Genomic DNA, 19,847 nt, shown 5'->3' with positions numbered 1-19,847 from the left:
TGAAATCTTCTTCGCAATCTGATTGGTCCATTAAGCTCTCTTCTGATTGGCTGTTCAATAGACATGTAATGTGACCGCACTAGACCTAATTCAGCAAAGTAAATAAAGGGCCTGGCATGTCCCCTTCATGGGCTAAACCCACCTTCCTTAATCAGTAAGCAGCTCAACTTCCTACTTCTCACCCCTCTCTACCCCTTATCAATCTGCCTACCCTAGATAATTCGATCTGCCTATCCTAGATAATTCGATCTGCCTATTCTAGATCATTTGATCTGCCTATTCTAGATTGTTTAATCTGCTGTCAGACTGTGCGAACCTAGTAATCTGAAGGTATGATGATGAAGCTCTGATTATTCGAATTTATCTAACTGACTATTTATTCTCATGGAAACAGGGGTTAAGACCTTCCGAATATTTCTTGATTTAACGATCCCGATACATTTTCGTGAAATAACAAAGGAAAATAGGTGGTTTCGGGTATAGACAGTATGATCCCTTTATTGCAGGGATTATAACCTTCGAGATGCCTGGATCGGCGCGTGCTGACTAGGCTCATAGGCTTCTTGGCATACCACTAGGTTATAGTGGTAATATTCGGCTGACATCTGCCTATATGAAAGATGAGCCCTTTTGACTACTACTGCTACTAGAAAATAGGATTCACAAATAGCTTCAAATTCAATGGTTTTCCTAAGGCGCTCTGCAAGGACTTAGTGCCATTTATGCACTACAGGGTATTTTACCTACCAAGTCTGCTATTAACATAGGCGATCCTTCAATGCTGGAGAACGCCTGTCATAGCAGCAGCTTGGTCAAAGAATTGAACCTGTCTCAACTCTGCAATTCTAAAATGGATCCTGAGACCCATTTTCAAAAGACATCTGTTGGAGGTATAGGTCAGCCACGCCACCTAGGGCTCAGAGCTCAGGGTTAGGACAAGGTCGGTCGCCTAGTTACCTACTGCATCACCTCCTCACGCGTCACCTAAGAACTTCGCACCAACAACTTTCTAATCCAATACTATTTTTGACCTTCGAATCCGACAACATCCAAAGCCTTCCAGGAAAAATGGCCCCAGACGTGCTATACATTAATACAGATGTTTGATTTTCTCTCTGGTCAGGCTATCTGGGAGGGACGTGGGATGAGTTCGTGAAAAACCCCCAGTTTTCAGATCCGAGAAAGTTCAGCTCAAGCAGGACATCATCCCGGAAGCATCTGAGGAGGATTTTGAAGCCGCTGCGGTCCCCAGGAATGGGGTTTTGCACCTCACTCATGGTGTATCTATATTTCCCAGCATGTCTTCGGAGATCAGGGACGACATCGTGCAGCCTTCCCCAACGATGGAGTAGTGATTGATTCTTCTCCAAGGAAGGCTATATGGTGTCAAGAAGGCAGGGAAGAGACAGTTCAGCGGACAACATGGTGGATGAACCATGTTGGCACCCTCTGAAGTGAGCCTCTATTCTGTATGATGACCCATTGCGCCCTATCTATCTTTATGCAGAAGTCTAATATAATATCTAACATCAAAAAACAGAAAAATGCCACACATGGTGCAAAGGAGTTCTTTGAGAGACTTTCCGGTTGGAAAAGAAGCCATTCAACTATTGTTCTCAGAAAGTCCCATCTTGGATCTGTTCAGTACTGGTTTGTCAACCCCCTTTTCATGCTCAAAAAAATTTTGGAATTCCAATCAGGTTACTTATGCAGAATTCTAGACAAATCAATGACCAAGGTCCGACAACTGGTGTTCAATAGGGCCCTCAAAAGTGGGACTTTAAGATGCGCACCATACCTAAGAATCAGCAAACAGGTAATAATAATAACTCCTGAGGGGACAAAAGTTGAACACGATCAAAGCGATTTTTTTGGACCTGAGAGCCAACACAACCAACTGGGCAAATGCAGGATGGGTACGGCTGCGGCTGCGGCTGATTTTCACAATTTTTTTCACAGAACCTTCCAAGAAGGGCATCGACAGCACATGATGTTCAAGAATAGATATCTTCTGCAAAGCATGGGCAGCAAATTGTCATGCACATGAGCTGCCGGACCGGTCTGGGTCAAGGAGACAAAGAAAGGAAGTCTCAAAGTAGAGATATGTATATAATATCAATGAGTGTATGAGAACCTGTGCAGAGCAGACAGAAACTAAGACACCAGGGGTTCACCCAGGGCAATTTTGCGTTGGTATTAGTTTTACTATGTCATGGCGAGCTCTGTGCAAAATAAAGTGACTTTTTCTTTTTTCTTTTTTTTTAAAAAAAATGTTTAGAGTACTGTTCCTCTAGGTTTATGGTGGATTGCGCTCATGGACCGTACAGAGGAAGTTAGGTATGTACTTGATTAAAGCAGCCGACCACCCTCTCAGAGTCGGTCGGGGTCGGAAGCCGTAACTACTACCTATACAAGTCTCAAATTATGCAATTCTCTTTGTCTATAGTCGATTCCCCCGGCCATTCAGAAATTCAGCTACAGTAAACTTCCTGGGGTGGCTATTCTCAAGTGATCACTAGCGGGTCACGAGACTGTGAGCCGTCAAAACTGATAGAAAAGGTGCGGAGGTGAAGTGGTGGTGATGACCAGTCAACTGATTTCAGCTCGGGATCAGTGGGAGCTAGTCATGTACCTAAGGTTGTCAAACCTCTTTTCCCAGACCGGTCTAACAGATTAATTAGATCTACTGCGTAGAGTGCCAAGATTGCAAGATTCTTATCTACGTCTTGGTGATTAGATGAGAAGACCTCGAGAAATGTAATGTCTAAGCATGATTCATTAATTGAGTTATGACTCTCCCCAACTAAACCGGGATTCTTCCACTGCTTGCTTTCTAGGGTAAATACCGCCAGAGATAATTCTCTAGTGTACATAATATGCGGATGAGGGAATACTGTAAAGAATAGGACTTCAGAACGGGTCTATGCGTAAACATACTAGCCGACCATTGAGACTCGTGAGTTATCATTGCGGTGTCGTCGAGATATCATGCGTGTTAAAACACATCAGAAGACGGATTTTTTTGTTTGAAGGCCTGGTAGAAATCCGAAAGAGACAAGACATCAGATCAAAAATCCGATCGCCCCGTCCAGGTCCCCGTTCGCTGCGTCGAGAGCGCGGATCGCCTCTTCACGAGTGAACCCGAGCTCGGTGATCTTCGCGACCGAGTCCTGCGGCCAGCGCGACGCAGGAGCTGGGTGGATGTTAATCCTGGGCGCCGCAGGCGTCGATGCAGAAGCAGATGCAGAAGCAGATGCAGAGCCCAGTGCGTGACCCTGCTGACCGCCCGCCTGATGCGTCACGGCCCCCGACCGCGCTCCGATCTCTGCCCCATCTGCCCCATGGATCATGGGCTCGTCCTCAAACTCGTCCTGGAACTGCTTGGGGATGTCGGCCTCCGCGAGGAACGGCACCGCCTCGTCCTGGATGACCAGCGCGCCCTTCTTCAGATCGATGCAGGCCTGGTGTCTCTTCAACATGTCGAGACCCAGCAGCAGGTCGATGTGTTTCCCCTCCATCACGGTAAACGAGCAAGGGAGGAACATGCTCCCGATCTTCAGCTGGGCGGAGTGAACGCGGCCAATGATCGTAGCCGTTCCGACCCCCTTGGCGATACCCCCGTAGCGACGGTCGACCAGACGCATGATATTACAGGCAGCAGCACACTCTGGAGACATGATCGTGACCTGGGCGCCCGAATCAACGAACGCTTTTACCTTGTGGCCGTTCACCTCGACCGGAATGTAGAGCATCGTCACGCGGCCGAACGCTGCATATCAGTTAGTGGATTTTCTTCATGCGAGCGGAGTGGTGATCTGAGCGTACATTCTGGATGATGTTCCATGGCAGTCTGCAGATTCTCCGTCACTGCATTCTGCCGGATGATCTCCTCGATCTCCCGCTGGTTGTCCGCGTTGAAGGGATCTGCGTTGAGCATCGCAATTCTAGCCTCCTTCTCGGCCTCGAGCTCGGCCTCCCGTCGCTGCTGCGCGAACAGAACGTCGCGGAACCGCCGCGAGTCGTCTGCTGCCGCCGCCAGCTCTGGGTTCTGCCTCCGCACCGTTTCCCGGACCCGTGGGTCACCGAGCAGATGCAGTCTGAGGGTTTCAGGATCCGGCATCATCGCCTGTCGCCGTGCTAGAGCCTGCTGAGCGGCAGCACTGGTGTTTCCTCCCAAGCTTCGCGTGCCCGGTTGTGGTCCGCGGACCCCGACGTGGACGCCCAACATGTCCCCCTCCCCGACTCCTACCTGCTCTAGCGTTCGGGAACCATCGTTGAGTAGCTGGTTGTTGTAGACCAATCTCTGCTCGGAGGGAGGGATGCTGGATTCCGTCTCGATAATGGCCTTGAGGAGCTCGATGGTCATGTCCGGGCCGACTTCGAGCGATATGATATCCGAGTCCGACTGGTCGGGCCGGATCACGTTGACGGTGATGCGCCTGTAGCCATGTCAGAGCGGCAGGATGTTTGGTATATCATGTAAACCCACATCGTAGAGAGTGTGCGCGAGAAACTCGCTGCGATTCAAGCTTCGTAGGTGGATGACAGGAGCTGCGGTGGAGCACGAGCAAGTGCGGGGTGTCGACTAGGTAGCTCGTGGAGTAGGACGGTCGGTGGAATGGGTGGAGGGAGGGAGGTTGAAGAGATGAAAGAGGATCGCGAGAATCGTTTGAAGGTCTATGGATCAGGCTCTTCTGCAAACGAACTCGACGTGCTGATCGTTACGTGGCGGAGAAGGTCCAGACGTACGCAGCTCTCGCGTGCGGGACGTCAGCGGGGATAGCTCCCGAGGCTGAGCGGGACTGACGACAGGCGACACGGAGAGGTGGAGAGGAGAAGGTGAGAAGATAAGAAGATGTACTCTCTGGGGAAGAGGAGGAGGAAAGAGTTGGAGGCTCGTTAGACGAGCGGCGGACGGTCTGATCTCGTGGCTCGGATATGGAGAGGTGCATCGCAGGTGGCGGAGAAGCATCGACTTGGACAACGGGCAAACCGTCGAGATCGAGCCCTTCTCTCCCCTCTTCTCTCACACTGTCTCCATCTTCACGGCCAGCCACGTCGCCATAATCGATCAACAGATCCACCGCGCAGATGCTCGAGGAAGGCCGTCGAAACGCAGAGATCGTTCAGAAGCAGGGCGACCCTGTCCCGCCGGTCCCTGGGGAGTCTCCGCCGTTTACGATGCGATCAGCAGGCACCACCTTTCAGCTTCAGACGCATATCACATGATGGTCTGTACAAGGAACGGTCAGGGAACAACGTGGGAAAAGCGTCTAGAAGGAGCAGCAGAGCGGTGGTGATGGGCGTGTATGTGGTGTGCCCGCTGGACGCTTTTGGCACCCTGCAGTGCCTTGCATCGAATGCCGGCCGTTGAGACGATCATCCGGTTCTTAGGTCTTACATAGCTGGCCCTGGCTCTGCATATGGCCTCCCGGTCTTGTGTTACGATGCATCATGTCGCTCGATTGGGTGGCAGGCTTGCAGCACTACGGTCCCGAGTAGGAGGCCTAATCCTGACCCGGTCACGGTCGAACTAAGTATTTAGTCTGCCGTTTGTAGTCTCGTGAGTATACTTGGCATGCTTCTCTGGAGGAGTTTGAAATTAATACTAAATGTATTGTAGCGTTTCTATATTCTATATCTAAATTTATAGTATTAGCGTTCACCATAGCTGTCCCAATATATATAACTGGCCTGCAGAAAGCTTCAGCTTCCATGTCCTTAACCGCTTTAATGCGCAGACAGAACGCTGGTCTCTACGTATTTCCAATAGGTCTCCTTCGATCGGACCCTGAAATTCTTTCCCAACTTGATCATGGGGAGGAAGATTGCAGTGCACCCCATTCCAATGAATGCAGCGGCCAGGAATGTATTCTGAAGTCCCGTGTTCTCGACCCACGGAGTGATGCCATAGCCGATCGCGAAGCTCATCGTGTTTCGGACAAGGATGATGGTGATCACGGCCTCGCCGCTCAGATCCTTGTATGAGTCCACGGTGTAGTTGATCGCGGTTGTCGCGCTGATCGCATTGGTGACCCCGAGGACGCCCATTCCGAAGAGGAGGCCAAACCAGTGGACCTGATGATATGCGCCTACTCCCCAGAGGATCAGAGCTCCTGGCACAAGCAGCAGAGATAGAGTGAAAAGCCAGAGCTTATGCTCAGGCTCTTGGATGCCGCCATTGCATCTCGCGAGCTTGAGCCCCAGCTTGTCACCAAACCGCCCGGAATATAGAGCACCTATAAAGGCACCGATCAGCGGCGCAAAGTAGGACAGGCCGACCATAGAGGCCTTGAAGTCGTAAGGCGAGTTCCCGAGGATCATCGAGGCCGTCGCGTTCATGATGTTGAACATAACCAGAGTGAGCCCGTACTGGAACCCTGAAAATGCGATGACGGGGAAGCGTAGGAGCAAGATTGGCCGGTACATCATGGTGAAGAGGTTGGTCGGTCTCCCGGGCTGGTTGTCAATCAGCTTAAGTTTCTGCCACCATGTCTTGCCAGAGAATGATGCCATCGCGCCTGCTTGCACAGCCTCTACGTCCGTGCCGATACCCGCCTGCTTCTCTTTACCGACGTCACTGTCACTGGGTGTGGTTGCACCATCGCTCTCGGTTCTGGATTGCATATGGCCCGTTTTCTCTGCTTGGCCAGGGCCGCTTTGGACAGATCCGCGGCCGTAGAAATTGGTCTCTTCCATGAAAAAGAAGAGAATGACGAAGCCAACGCTGCTGATGATCGCGGACCAGTACAGGACCCATTCCCAGCCTTGACCGTCGTTGATGAAGCCTGCGATGATCGGGGCTATGAAGTTGCTTCCGAACAGCATCAGTGCGTAAGCGCCCATGTACGTTCCCCGTTCATGAGTAAAATAGATGTCTGCAATGGAGATTTCGCAGAGACTCTCGATGGGAGCCTCGAAGAAGCCCTGGATGATCTTATTTGCGAGCCATTGGCCTTCCATCTTGGTATAAGGGGCCCATATCATGATCGCCTGTTCGTCCTGTTAGTGGTTATAAGACTAGGAACGTGAACAGATAAGGAGTTGAAAGGAAGGTTGAAGAACGTACCGTGTTTGCGAGCAGGGACAAGAGGTACACAGGCCGTTTCCCATATACAAGAGCCACTGGTTGCCAGAAGAGACAGCCCCATCCTAACAATAGAAACATGTATCCAGTTCCGGCATTGAGCGTCCCCAAGGTGAGGCCAGTCTCTTTGGAAATTGGCTCCAGCACGGAGTAGATCGAGGCCGTCGAGATACCACATGTCAGGACATAACTATGCCGATTACAAGTCAGCAATTGCTTATACTAGGTTGCCGTATCTTTCGTCACCCCGGTCTTGGCGGATTGCTATTCTATAACCACATGACTTTGAAGCTACTGGAGGGTACCCAGACACTATGATAGGCCACAGACCCTAGGCAAAGCCAGGCCAGATCGCAGTATAGCAAAAGCGGCAAGGTGGGTGGCTTGAACAAGGGGGAGGGGGTGCTGAAAGATATGGTAACCTGCTGTAGAACATGGTAAAAATGAAACTTACGTGAAAGTGCAAAAGGTTGCAAGTGCCTTTCTTCTGGGTGACCAGTTCAGGGGGTCCTCCGGATTATTTGAAGGTTGTGGGACAAGAATCACATCTCGCTGTCCGCTAGAGTGTCGTGCCTGCAAATTACCTTCGACATCGACCAAGTGTACAGTGCCCGGAATGGCATCTCTGTTTATCGGGGTTGAAGTGGCCATATTGACCCAATTGATATTGGACGATCCTTGAAGCAACCCGTTGCCTGGACACCATTTTTGAAGCTTTATATCTCCACAAAAAATTTCAATCGATTGCTATCAAAATTTGGATGTCCTGATATCAAACTGTAAACCGCAGATCTAGATATCGAAGTGACCACTGGAGGGAAAAGGAGCCGACTTATCGCTGCCCAGAATCACGTGTTCAGATAAGGGACGTCTTTATCTCTGCCAACCTCCGCGCAACTCCTCATTCTCCGGAATCATCAATTAGCGGCAAATCCATCAGTTAACCGAGGGCCAGGATAACTACCTGCCAAAAGAGATGGCGCATTGCCTAGACATGCACGGATCTACACGCTACCGAGCATGGGGGTTTATACCAAGGTTACTACTACCCGGTATCGGGATTTGATAAGTATTTCGAATGCGGAGAATCTCGCAGCTAGGTACAGGGGCCAAAAAAAGAGGATATGTCATCTTGAGGGGCAGAACCAATTGAATGGACTCATCCAGACCCCGGGTGCGTTCTCCACAGTGATCTCCGTCAACGGTCGCATGGGTTTGCTGATTACAGTGTAGGTCCTGGGCTGTTATCGTCCCTGATACAGAGGGCGTTCGGATCACGCTGCCGGATCTGGAAACACGATGATGATATATTTGCCGAGACTTATAGTCAGGTTCTGTTGAATAATATGGAAGGACGCTAGGAAAGTTATTCTCAGTTTCCCCGCTGCGTATGCTGCGTAATGCCGTGCTTTGAGCTCCATTTGGATGAGATGGATTGCACTGCACATACCTGGGGTAGTGCCTATATAGGCCTGCATCCCAGTAGGAATGACAGCGCAATATTGAACGGAAAGGTGTCCTATATGCACATCAGTACTTTTCTACGCCACACGTACTTCTGCTTTCATATTTACTAGCCCGAGTTTTCCAGCCATGGCCATCCAAAGCTGGCAAGTCGAAGCCAACAAATGCAAGGAGATCCTTGCGAAGTCCATCCCCAAGCAATGGCTGGCTCCAGCGGACAAGCTTCCTCCGGCAGATCAGCTGAACGTTGAAGATTTCCCGCGTGAAAGCGGGTTGCTGACCGAAAAGGAGCTGACCATTACCGAAATGTCGGCGACGCAGCTCGTGGCGGAGATGGGTCAGGGCAAGCTAACTGCGGAGGAAGTGGTCATTGCTTTCTTGAAGAGAGCTACACTTGGACATCAACTGGTGGGTGCCGCATACGTTTATGGAGACCTAGAATGGGCGTTTGTTGACAGGTCTATAGCTGAACTTTGCGACCGAATTCATGGCTGATGAGGCCATCGCGCGTGCAAAGGAGCTGGACGAATACTACAAGAAGACAGGGAAGCTTGTTGGACCATTGGTGAAAACTCTCTCTTATAGAAAGACTGAGATCATCATGGACTAATAGCCCGCTCAGCACGGAGTTCCCATCAGTGTCAAGGAGCACATTGGACTTAAGGGTCGAATTTGCCATACAGGATATGTTGCATGGTAAGAAAGTGTAGAACTACATTGTGAATTGTTCTCTGATTTCTAACTATGGACTATAGGATCAAAAACATAGCCCCGGAGGACGCTCTGCTTGTCCAATGTCTCAAGAAAGCAGGTGCTGTCTTCCACGTTCGAACAAATCAGCCACAGTCCTTGATGGTGTGCACCCAAATATATATACTTGATCTTAATCCAATATCCCATGCAATTATTGACTCTGGCAAAGCACCTCGACTGCAACAACAACATCACGGGCATGACTGTCAATCCCTACAACCGAAAGCTTTCTCCAGGAGGTTCTTCAGGCGGCGAAGGGGCCTCTATGGGATTCAAGTGCGCGCCATTGGGTATTGGAACCGACATTGGTGGCTCGATCCGCTGTCCCGCAGCATTCAATGGGGCATATGGTTTCCGACCCACGGCTCTGCGAAACCCTTATGACGGAATCATCCTGGCCGGTGATGGTCAAGAATCTATTCGCTGTGTTGTGGGACCTTTGGCTGCGCAGTCCGTGGAAGACCTTGAACTCTTTCAGCGAGCGGTCATTGACCAGGACCCTTGGGATATCGAGACTAGTCTGGTAGCCATGCCTTGGAAGAGGGTTGAAAGCAAGAAGGACATCACGATCGGGATTATGTGGGATGACGGGTATGTTGCAGATGGCACACCAGATTTTACTTCTCCTAATGGAAATTATGAAGCTGACAGTAAAATGCAGAATTGTCCGACCTCATCCTCCGATCACACGAGGACTGCAGTATGCCAAGGAGAAGCTTCAGGCGGCCGGTATCAAGGCCGTTGACTGGGAGCCTTTCAAGCATGACCACGGTTGGGAGATCATCGTAAGAACCATTTGCACCTGAGCTTTTACGAATCTACCCTTCTAATTTCGTTATTCTAATTATCGATCATAGTCGACTCTCTACTTCCCCGATGCGGCTGGAACGCAGCGAGGAATCATCGCCGAATCTGGCGAGCCTCTCCTACCCCTCACGGAGTGGGCATTCAACTACAGCAAACCGACACCTCTGTCGATAACGGAAAACTGGGAGTACAACGTGAAGCGCGAGAAATACCGCGCGGACTACCACCGCGTCATGAAGGAGCGTGGAGTCGACTTCATCCTGAGCCCGACATTCAACGGAGTTGCCGCCGGCCTGGGTGAGTCGCAGTACTGGAACTACACAGCTATCTGGAATATCCTGGATCAGCCCTGCACTATCTTCCCTACTGGCCTGTTCCATGACCCTGCTGTCGACAAGGCAGACCCGGAGTTTAAGCCACGAAACGAGGCTGAGGAGCGTGAGTGGAAGAAATACACGCCTGAGAAGTTCGTGGGGGCCCCCATTGCCCTGCAGCTTACTGGAAAGCACTTCCAGGATGAAGAGACCCTCGCAGCGGCCAAACTGGTCGCGGAAATCGTCTGCTCATGATGGTTGAACAGCTGTCAACTACACTACTGGACCATATCTTTTGTTACCTCGTACCCCCTGTCCAAGCAATTTACCTTGCCGCTTTTCTTATTTATATGTTGTTCTCAGCTGGCTTTGTCTAGAGCCTGTGACCTATCATAGTGTCTGAGCACCCTCCAATAGCTTAAAAATCACATGGTTTTAGAACAGCAATCTGCCAAGCCACCGGAACAGGGGGTAGGGGGTAACGAAAGATATGGTTCAGTAGTGTATATACCACTTGCATCGAGCGAATCCACGCTCCGATCTGTACATACATACATGAAGTACTGTATATACGAATCGCGCTGAGACTCCAACATCAAGGATAGCTATACTTATGAAGCCCGTTCTGGTGCATCCTACGTTTGCCAATTCGTCTCAAGGGATTGCCTCTCAACCCGGCCGTCTATTGCAGCATCCACCTGAACTTGGGAGATGATTATGACACTCCGCAGAAAGATTGCTCCACTTTGATTCCGGTAGCATCCGTGCTGCACATCTCTTGTCCACTTTGCTGCTCCAGAGCAGATGACGAGGGCTACCGCATTAGGTAGAAGGTACGGATCTCTTTGCATTATTGATAACTTCAATTGTCCCAACGTCAGCAGACACCAGACCAGCTGGATGATATCTATGACATAGATATCTATAACCAATTGCATATAGTTTATGTATAAATATACTCACTTTGCATCTCACTCGAGGGTTGTAAAAGAGAGAAACTCCAATCGGCCGGTCTCTCTCGGCACCGCCAGCGGACGCGGGCGGCCGGAGTAATGGCGGGGTCTCGCTGGGCGGTCGGGATGCGTCTCTTGCGTGGAGTACTGATACCTGCAGGTACTTGATCTGCTAGGGTCCGGCCCGCCACTTGAAGGTATCTGCAGGTACCGATACCTATCACCTACTGCCCCGCGCAGCACACGGCCCCATCGCAGTTCCCAAACGACGTCGTAATCGCGCCGCTCCGAACTGCAACTCGGACATTCTTCACGAGGACCCCGGTCTCTCTGCTGAACCTGCGTCGGGTGCGCTGTGACAGAGCTATCTCTCATCGCAGTTTGCTTGTCAGTTTCTTTTATGATTTTCAGCTCTGCTTGTAATCATCTAATCTGTGCTTTACGTCACCAAGCCGACGTCAACGGAAATCCTTTCACGCCAATCTGACTATATTCGGTTGCGACTTGTAACAGTCTGGCACCTCTGTCAGTAATTATCCTCCTCTACTCCCCTGTTCTTGCTGGCTTTTGCCTGATCTCCAGTGTGCGCTGGGTGACGGTGCACTGGGACTCTAGCTTCAATGCTATGGCATAACCCCTGTCAGCATGTTGTCGTCCTGCTCTGACCTGTCTATTCCCATTTTAGGAACTCGGCAGTTTTGCACGTTTTGCGCTACAACTCATTCGGTCCTGTCTGATTTACAGAAACCTCCTTGCAGCTGGAACAGGTGACGCGCAGGTCGCATCTAGCCTCATCTCCTTATTTGACTCACCAAAACACCTCGGCGCCACATCTTTCTCTTTCTCATTTCCCTTTCCATATCATGTCATCTGAAAACACAGATCCGCCGCTACAAGCGTCGCCAACCGAGTCCGCTGAAACCAACGGGATGTGCTACTCCGCGAACCTGAACGAGCTGTGCTTGTCAACCGGGAGCGAACTGTCCCGGATCGCGAGCCGCGCCGGGATCGTCATCTCCGACGGCTACGATGTCGACGACGATGATGATGAAGAGGGCGAGGAGGTGGATGAGGACTTTGTCGCGGTGGACCACGAGGACATAAATGACTTCTCGTATTATTTCCGACGCCCGCCGATCCATCAGCCCAGTGAGATCGATAAGCTACATCCCTTTGTGCAGCTGCTTTCGTTGTCGAATGTCGATGATTGCGTCAAGGTCGAGGAGGCATTCCCGGAGAATGAGAGATGTTCCAAGGAGAAGGTATGTCAGAAGAAATGTCGCCTTGTCGCCAAGATGTCTTTGAGAATCTCTTCTGCAAGTCCCGGTGTGAACAATGGACAATTTGTTAGCAAATCTAGGCTCTGTGTGCTTTGATGCAGCTTTCATCCCATCTTTAGCTGAATTGGAAATGGCTACATCTGCATGACAGGCGAGTTGCTGACAGCTCTCAGTTCATTTACCGCCTTACAAAGGCCCCAGAGCTAAGCCTGGGTCTCTTCACACTTCCGACCAAGGAAGCCGACGAGCCCAAACCTCGTGCGACCCTGGTCGGTCATATCATTGCGACTCGGACTGAGGCGCCGCGTGTGACTGATGCTTCGATGGCCCTCCCGCCCGACTGGCAGTCCAAGCCCAAGAACTCGAGCGCGAACGGCCATGCCAGTGAGCCGCTTGGCCACCAAGAGCAGGGCGGCACGATCGCGATCCATTCGCTGGCCGTTCTGCCTGAACACCAGGGGAAGAAGGTCGGCACTACGCTCATGAAGTCGTATATTCAGCGGATCAAGGACGCTATGATTGCGGATCGCCTTGCGCTCCTGACGCACGAGCCTCTGGTTCCGTTCTACGAAAGCCTGGGGTTCGAGAACAGGGGCCCCAGTCAGTGCACGTTTGGCGGCGGCGGCTGGATCGATATGGTAAGCGTTGGCCTCGTTCAAAGCGAAGAGATCCTTGGTCCTTGCTGACGATCTCGACCAGACGCTTGAATTCAACAACGAGTGAAGTGTCTATGGAGTTTTTGATGACGGCATTTTCGGGCATGGCGGTTTCTTTCTTCAACTGGGTCTGAACCTAGGTCTTAGGCTCGTTACGGGTGGGGTAATTCAATAGAAAAGTTCCCGGAGTTTTTACGGACTATGGATGCTGGGACGGGGATATGGAAAAGAGAGGACGGCGCGCCGAACGAGAAGAGCTACGAACCCAGACGTGTACCATAGCCATCAAGTAGACATATATAAGAGTCTTCAAGCGTAGTATATGTGTCTGCCTCAGGTATCCCCGGGCAACCGTCTGGGCTCGGCTACGGCTGCCGCCCCACATGCTACACCGCCCGTGAAAAATTGCCCTCTGGGGAACCGATGATTTTTGCAGCTCGCGGCGACTGAAGTTGGCCTGCACAAAACCATCCCACTTCGCAGGTCGTCGAGTTTTCTTCTTTCCGTCAGTTGCCCACCATGAAGACGACGTGGAAGGATGTGAGTGCCGTCGATTCTCCCGATTGCCTGGATTGGAACACGATGGTATTTGGCGATGCGACCAGCTGCTGATGTTTTTTCTCCGATTAGATCGCACCTGTGCCGACCAGCCAGGAATTCCTGGACATCGTCCTTAGCCGGACGCAGAGACAGCTGCCCACTCAGATCAGAGCTGGTTTCAAGATCAGCCGTATAAGAGGTATTTCCTTCTGCCGGGTTGATTTTCTATATATGGCGCTGGAGAAATTGTGATGGGACAATTTGCATGGCGCTCGATGAAAGAGAGGATTTTGCTGAGATTTTCCGGTGCATAACAGCGTTCTATACCCGAAAGGTCAAGTATACGCAGGAGACCTTCTGTGAGAAGTTCCAGGCGATCCTGGATGGCTTCCCCAGGTTGCAGGATATTCATCCCTTCCGTGAGTTATTCCCTCTGGTCCTTATCGAGAGGATGCGGTTCGGGTTGCTGACTCCCACCAGACAAGGATTTGATGAATACCCTCTACGATGCGGACCACTTCCGCATTGCCCTCGGTCAGGTCTCGACCGCGAAGCACTTGATCGAGACGGTCTCGCGAGACTATGTCCGTCTGATCAAATACGCGCAGTCGCTGTTCCAATGCAAGCAGCTCAAGCGCGCGGCCCTGGGTCGCATGGCCACCATCTGCAAGCGTCTCAAGGACCCCCTTATCTACCTCGAGCAGGTGCGACAGCACTTGGGCCGTCTGCCCTCGATCGACCCCAACACGCGCACTCTCCTGATCTGTGGATACCCCAACGTCGGCAAGTCCAGCTTCCTGCGCAGCATTACCCGCGCGGATGTTGATGTCCAGCCGTACGCCTTCACCACGAAGAGTCTGTTCGTCGGTCACTTCGACTACAAGTACCTCCGGTTCCAGGCCATCGACACGCCCGGTATCCTGGACCACCCGCTGGAGGAGATGAACACCATCGAGATGCAGTCCATCACGGCCATTGCCCATCTGCGGTCGGCGATTCTCTACTTCATGGATCTCTCGGAGCAGTGTGGGTACTCGGTGACGGACCAGATCAAGCTGTTCAACAGCATCAAGCCGCTGTTCGCGAACAAGCTTGTCTTCGTCGTCGTCAACAAGATTGATATCAAGCGCCCCGAGGATCTGGAACCCGAGCTGCAACAGCAGCTGCAGTCTATTCTGAAGCCGGGTGAGGTTGAGATGCTGCAGCTCTCCTGCACGACCACGGAAGGAGTGACGGCTGTGAAGAACGCGGCCTGCGACAAGCTGATCGCGGAGAGAGTGGCGCAGAAGCTGAAGACTGGCACCAACAATGGAGCCCAGCCTACCGGACGCCTGGGCGATGTTCTGGCGAGAATCCACGTCGCTCAGCCGATGGGTGGAGTGACGCGCGAGACCTTCATCCCCGAGGCCGTCAAGACGATGAAGAAGTACGACAAGAACGACCCGGAGAGAAGGAAGCTGGAGCGCGACATTGAGGAGGAGAACGGTGGCCCTGGTGTATACAGCTTCGACCTGAAGAAGAACTACGATCTCGCCGACGACGAGTGGAAGCACGACAAGATCCCCGAGGTGTGGAATGGCAAGAACATCGCCGACTACGTGGACCCGGACATCGAGGCCAAGCTGCAGGCGCTCGAGGAGGAGGAGGAGAAGCTCGAGGCGGAGGGTTACTACGACTCGGACGAGAGCGTCGAAGATGCCGAGGACGCCGACATCCGCATGAAGGCGGACATGATCCGCGAGAAGCGCGCGCTGATGCGCAACGAGGCCCGCCTGCGCAAGACTCTGAAGAACCGCGCGGTCATCCCCCGCAGCGCCAAGGCGAAGAAGCTGTCGGAGATGGAGGCGGCGCTGGACGAGGCCGGTTACGATACTGCTGCTGCGGCCGCTCGGGCACGCGAGCAGAGCCAGGCGCCTCGCGGCCGGACGACGACGCGCAGCGAGATCGACGACGGCGACGCGATGGACATCGACTCGACGTCGAACCCGCGCGAGGCGATTGCCCGGGCCAAGAGCCGCGCGCGCAGCCAGGCGGCGACGAACCGTCTGACGGACGGTGTGCAGGACGAGACGGCGCGCAGCAAGGCGGAGCGGCTGGCCAAGCTGAGCCAGAAGAAGATGAACCGGATGGCGAGACAGGGAGAGGCGGACCGCCACACGACCGCGTCGCTTCCCAAGCACTTGGTATGTAGCTCTAACTTCTATCGAACCATTTCGGAACTTGTACTGACGTCTACAGTACTCCGGCAAGCGTACCATCGGCAAGACGCAGCGCCGCTGAGCGCCCCTCATGCTGCTGCTGTCTTTGGTGGTCGACGAGAGATGAGGTCCGGTCCTGGTATTGCGATGGGTATAGAAAACATGGCGTTTTGGCGTGTCTGTCTGTCGTTTCTGCTGTTGATGTCATGTCCTAATGGCCTGGCCTAATTTTTCAACTTCCCTGTAGATGACCTAAAATACCTGCCTATCCATACATACATGTCAATGGTGCAGACTGCTGCACAGATCAGATCTGATATCCACGTTGTCGGTTTGAGTGCTATCTTATTTCCAGAATACCATGAGTTTGCCATCAGCCCAGTGGTTTGTATAAGAATTGCCAGCTTCGTAATCGCAGAGCTCTCCTGCGATATACCGCAGAAGTCTAGAGTGTCAATTCAGCCCCTGTTTATCCACCATCCATGGATCTGATATATACGAGGAGCGGGTTTTCCCATCCGCCGTCTTTCCCAAGTTCCAGACCAACGACGCCCCGTCTGGCTTGGCCGCCCAATTGCGTCTTTCTCCGCGCGGTCTTTGACAGCGCCCGGGGGAAAGCTTAAATTAAAAAAAACCCCCCACCATGGGCCAGCCCCGATGGCGGAGGGGTTGGTTGGTGTGATATGAAAATTATTTCGTTCTTTCTTTCTCGTTTTGTGTTTTGCGTTGTTTCCCTTTTACTGATCATCGAGACTTTTTGTCGTGTCTTGGTTTTTGTATATATTGTGCATTGAGTAGGTACATGGATCCAATCCATTGTTGATCAACAGATCAAACACTCCGTCCGCCCGACAAGTCGACTGTCAATCAGCAGCACCAATGCGCCATGTCCTCGCCGCAGTCAAAGGCGCCGACGAGCCGGCCGTCGACGCCGCGCTCGACTTCCTGAAACATCATCACGGTCAGGGTCAGGTCATCGCTGGAGAAGTTCCTGGAGAAGGGGAGGATGTTGCGGACAAGATCGAAGATGAGCGCAGACTCCTCCGCAAGATCGACTGGATGATTGTCCCGCTCGCGTGGGCGTGCTATACGTTGCAGTATTTGGATAAGACGCTTAGTATGTCGTCGTTCTGATTGTTTTTTTTTTCGATCAATTGAGTTTCTACTTTCGAGATGAATGAACTCAAACTCAGAGACTGACTGAAGTGGGTTTATTTTATAGTCAACTACGCCGCCGTCATGGGTATCTTTGATGATGCGAATATCGACGGTAACCAGTTCTCCTACCTGGCTATGGCGTTTTACGTCTCGTATCTGGTGTTTGAGCTCCCGACGGGGTATCTGATGCAGCGGTTGCCGCTGGCGAAGTATTTGGGTGCGAATGGTCAGTCTTGCCATTATCGTTTTTTCTATGTGAGATGTAGATGTATGTACACTAACAGGAGTAGTCGTCATCTGGGGCGTCATGGTCACGCTCAACTGCGCCTGCAGCAACTTCGGCGGACTGATGACCCTGCGTGTCTTTTTGGGGGTTTTTGAGAGTGCTGTTGCTCCTGCGTATGTTCCTTGTCTCTTTCCATTGGGTTGATCTGTTGTCTTGATTGGGGTTGGTCGCTGATATGGCGTCAGACTCATCCTTATCACGTCCATGTGGTATAAGAAGAACGGTGAGTCCTCTTATCTGATATCCATGTTGATATCCATCTACCTACATAAATAGAATCATCAACTGACCGAGACAACCAGAACAACCGCCTCGAGTCGGCCTCTGGTTCAGCGGCACCGGCTGCGGCACCATCATCGGCGCCCTGACGTCCTTCGGCTTCCAGCACTACCACAACGCGACCTTCACCTCGTGGCAGATCATGTTCCTGCTATTCGGCCTCATCACCATCGCCGTCGGCCTCCTCGTCATGCTCCTCCTCCCGGACAACCCCATGACCTGCCCCCGTCTGACCCGCGACGAGAAACTCCGCGCCATCGAGCGCGTCCGCGAGAACCAGACGGGCATCGAGAACAAGCGGTTCAAGCCGCGCCAGATTCTCGAGTGCCTCTGCGACCCGCAGACCTGGCTCCTCGCCATCATCACCGTCGCGTCCAACGTCCCCGGCGGCGCGGTGGGAAGCTACCAGGCCACCATCATCAGGAACTTCGGATTCACGCCCAAGCAGACGGCCCTCCTGTCCATCCCCAGCGGGGCCATCGCCATCGTCTCCGTCATGGGCGCCACCCTCTACGCCGGAAGATTCAACCAGCGCGCCCTGCCCCTCGCGTTCCTCCTCGCCCTGACCTTCCTGGGCGGATGCCTCATGGCCTTCCTCCCCGAACACAACCGCGCCGGCAAACTCGCCGGCAACTACCTCACCAACTGCGTCTACGCCTGCCCCGCCATGCTCTACGCCTGGGTCGCGGCCAACTACGCCGGCCACACCAAGAAGGTCACCGTGAACGCCGTCGTGCTCATGTCCTTCTGCGCGGGGAACATCATCGGCCCGCTGACCTTCCGGAAGGACGACGCGCCGGATTACGTCCCCGCGAAGATCACCATCGTGGTCACGCTTGCGGTGGCGATCGCGCTGGTGCTGGTGCTAAGGGTGGGGTATGCGTGGGAGAATCGGAGGCGGGATCGGTTGTATGCCGTGGGAGGAGAAGGAGGGGTGGGGCGGAGGGCGGATCAGGAGTTTCTGGATTTGACGGATAGGGAGAATCTTGAGTTTCGGGTACTGTTTTCTTTTCCCATTGCTTGCTGATGGTGCTATTGACTAGGTATTCATGAGGGTACCTTGTGCTGACCGATATTTCTATAGTACCGTCTCTAGCGGAGAAGAGATCAAGACAGTCTGAATTTGATCCGATTGACAGGGCAGGGCGTCTTGACGAATCTACAAAAGTCGCTTGCTATTATTTTTCACATATATACCCTGATATACGAGTACATATGTACATACTAATCTGTGTGGTATCAGCTTAGACTGCAGGAGGTGGTGGGGGTGGTGGTGATATGTATACCTGTATACTTGTTTAGAGTAATAGGATGGAGGGAAAAAAAAACCCTGATCCTGAAATAGGGTAATAAGATAAGAGGAACAGATAAAGTGAGAACAATGCATACATGCACATACGGTACCTCCGTGTTGAATACTCGTAGTGTACATTACGTATATATATATCTGCGTGAGACTGCGGTGTGCAGAGTTCCCAGCTGAAGATAAAGCGTCGTTGAACGACATCAAACTGGGACAAATGCGGAAAGATTCTGTAGAGGGAAGCGGCTAAAGATAGAAAGAATTAAACTATATAGCAGAGAAACACTCCTTCTAGGTGGAATGACAAATAGCTTAGTGAGAATAGAGACAATGTATACACATATACATACAGGCAAAGCAAAGAAAATTCCAAAGCAAAAAAACCCCATTAGCATGACTGGTTACGGCCTCTAAGAGTCTTACATATGGCAAGAAGTCTCTGTATAAAAAAAATCATCTCATCGCTCCGCCAGGATCCCACAAGGGATATATCCACGAACGTAATTCTAGAATCGGCTCGACTTGACTTGATTTAATAATGAAAGAATCGGACTGGAATCGGGTTCTTGGAGAATATCAAAGGCTGAAGCTGGATTATGTCAGTTCATGAGGTAGGGGTTGCAGAATGCCCCAGTACGATATATATATATATATATCGTGTCAAATTGATCTGGGTTTGTATGCTGCTGGTAGTTAAGGGGATAAAGTGGAGGTATTTTTTTTGCTTTTCTTTTCTGCCTCTCTCTCTCTCTCTCTCTCTCCTCTTCTT

At 51.9% G+C, this 19,847-nt stretch overlaps 6 protein-coding genes across 6 annotated transcripts; 4 read left to right on the top strand and 2 right to left on the bottom strand.

The window, feature by feature from the left end:
• Positions 1-3,062: 3,062 nt before the first annotated feature.
• On the bottom strand, positions 3,063-5,423 carry VTN00DRAFT_26 (uncharacterized protein; the record flags this gene model as incomplete). Its single annotated transcript, XM_069428829.1, has 4 exons — positions 3,063-3,769; positions 3,826-4,439; positions 4,750-5,041; positions 5,402-5,423. 4 exons carry the CDS (start codon positions 5,421-5,423, stop codon positions 3,063-3,065), a joined length of 1,635 nt encoding a protein of 544 aa, XP_069290734.1.
• A 307-nt stretch (positions 5,424-5,730) lies between these two features.
• Positions 5,731-7,738, bottom strand: VTN00DRAFT_25 (uncharacterized protein; the record flags this gene model as incomplete). Its single annotated transcript, XM_069428721.1, has 4 exons — positions 5,731-6,993; positions 7,070-7,277; positions 7,418-7,512; positions 7,568-7,738. The coding sequence occupies 4 exons, from the start codon at positions 7,736-7,738 to the stop codon at positions 5,731-5,733; spliced, it is 1,737 nt and encodes a 578-aa protein (XP_069290733.1).
• A 942-nt stretch (positions 7,739-8,680) lies between these two features.
• Positions 8,681-10,680, top strand: VTN00DRAFT_24 (uncharacterized protein; the record flags this gene model as incomplete). Its single annotated transcript, XM_069428613.1, has 7 exons — positions 8,681-8,959; positions 9,018-9,116; positions 9,165-9,247; positions 9,307-9,406; positions 9,474-9,895; positions 9,966-10,089; positions 10,162-10,680. 7 exons carry the CDS (start codon positions 8,681-8,683, stop codon positions 10,678-10,680), a joined length of 1,626 nt encoding a protein of 541 aa, XP_069290732.1.
• Positions 10,681-12,241: 1,561 nt separating this feature from the next.
• Positions 12,242-13,381, top strand: VTN00DRAFT_23 (uncharacterized protein; the record flags this gene model as incomplete). Its single annotated transcript, XM_069428502.1, has 3 exons — positions 12,242-12,640; positions 12,832-13,296; positions 13,358-13,381. The coding sequence occupies 3 exons, from the start codon at positions 12,242-12,244 to the stop codon at positions 13,379-13,381; spliced, it is 888 nt and encodes a 295-aa protein (XP_069290731.1).
• A 452-nt stretch (positions 13,382-13,833) lies between these two features.
• VTN00DRAFT_22 (uncharacterized protein) lies at positions 13,834-16,134 on the top strand (the record flags this gene model as incomplete). Its single annotated transcript, XM_069428391.1, has 5 exons — positions 13,834-13,854; positions 13,945-14,053; positions 14,172-14,273; positions 14,335-16,037; positions 16,093-16,134. The coding sequence occupies 5 exons, from the start codon at positions 13,834-13,836 to the stop codon at positions 16,132-16,134; spliced, it is 1,977 nt and encodes a 658-aa protein (XP_069290730.1).
• Positions 16,135-16,931: 797 nt separating this feature from the next.
• Positions 16,932-18,871, top strand: VTN00DRAFT_21 (uncharacterized protein; the record flags this gene model as incomplete). Its single annotated transcript, XM_069428280.1, has 6 exons — positions 16,932-17,169; positions 17,275-17,436; positions 17,501-17,609; positions 17,682-17,719; positions 17,799-18,772; positions 18,860-18,871. 6 exons carry the CDS (start codon positions 16,932-16,934, stop codon positions 18,869-18,871), a joined length of 1,533 nt encoding a protein of 510 aa, XP_069290729.1.
• Positions 18,872-19,847: the final 976 nt, after the last annotated feature.

The sequence above is a fragment of the Thermoascus crustaceus genome (assembly GCF_041956765.1).
Source record: "Thermoascus crustaceus strain CBS 181.67 unplaced genomic scaffold VTN00scaffold_1, whole genome shotgun sequence".
In the NCBI taxonomy this organism is placed as follows: Eukaryota; Fungi; Ascomycota; class Eurotiomycetes; order Eurotiales; family Thermoascaceae; genus Thermoascus; species Thermoascus crustaceus.
This window is presented reverse-complemented; position numbering and strand designations above follow the sequence as displayed.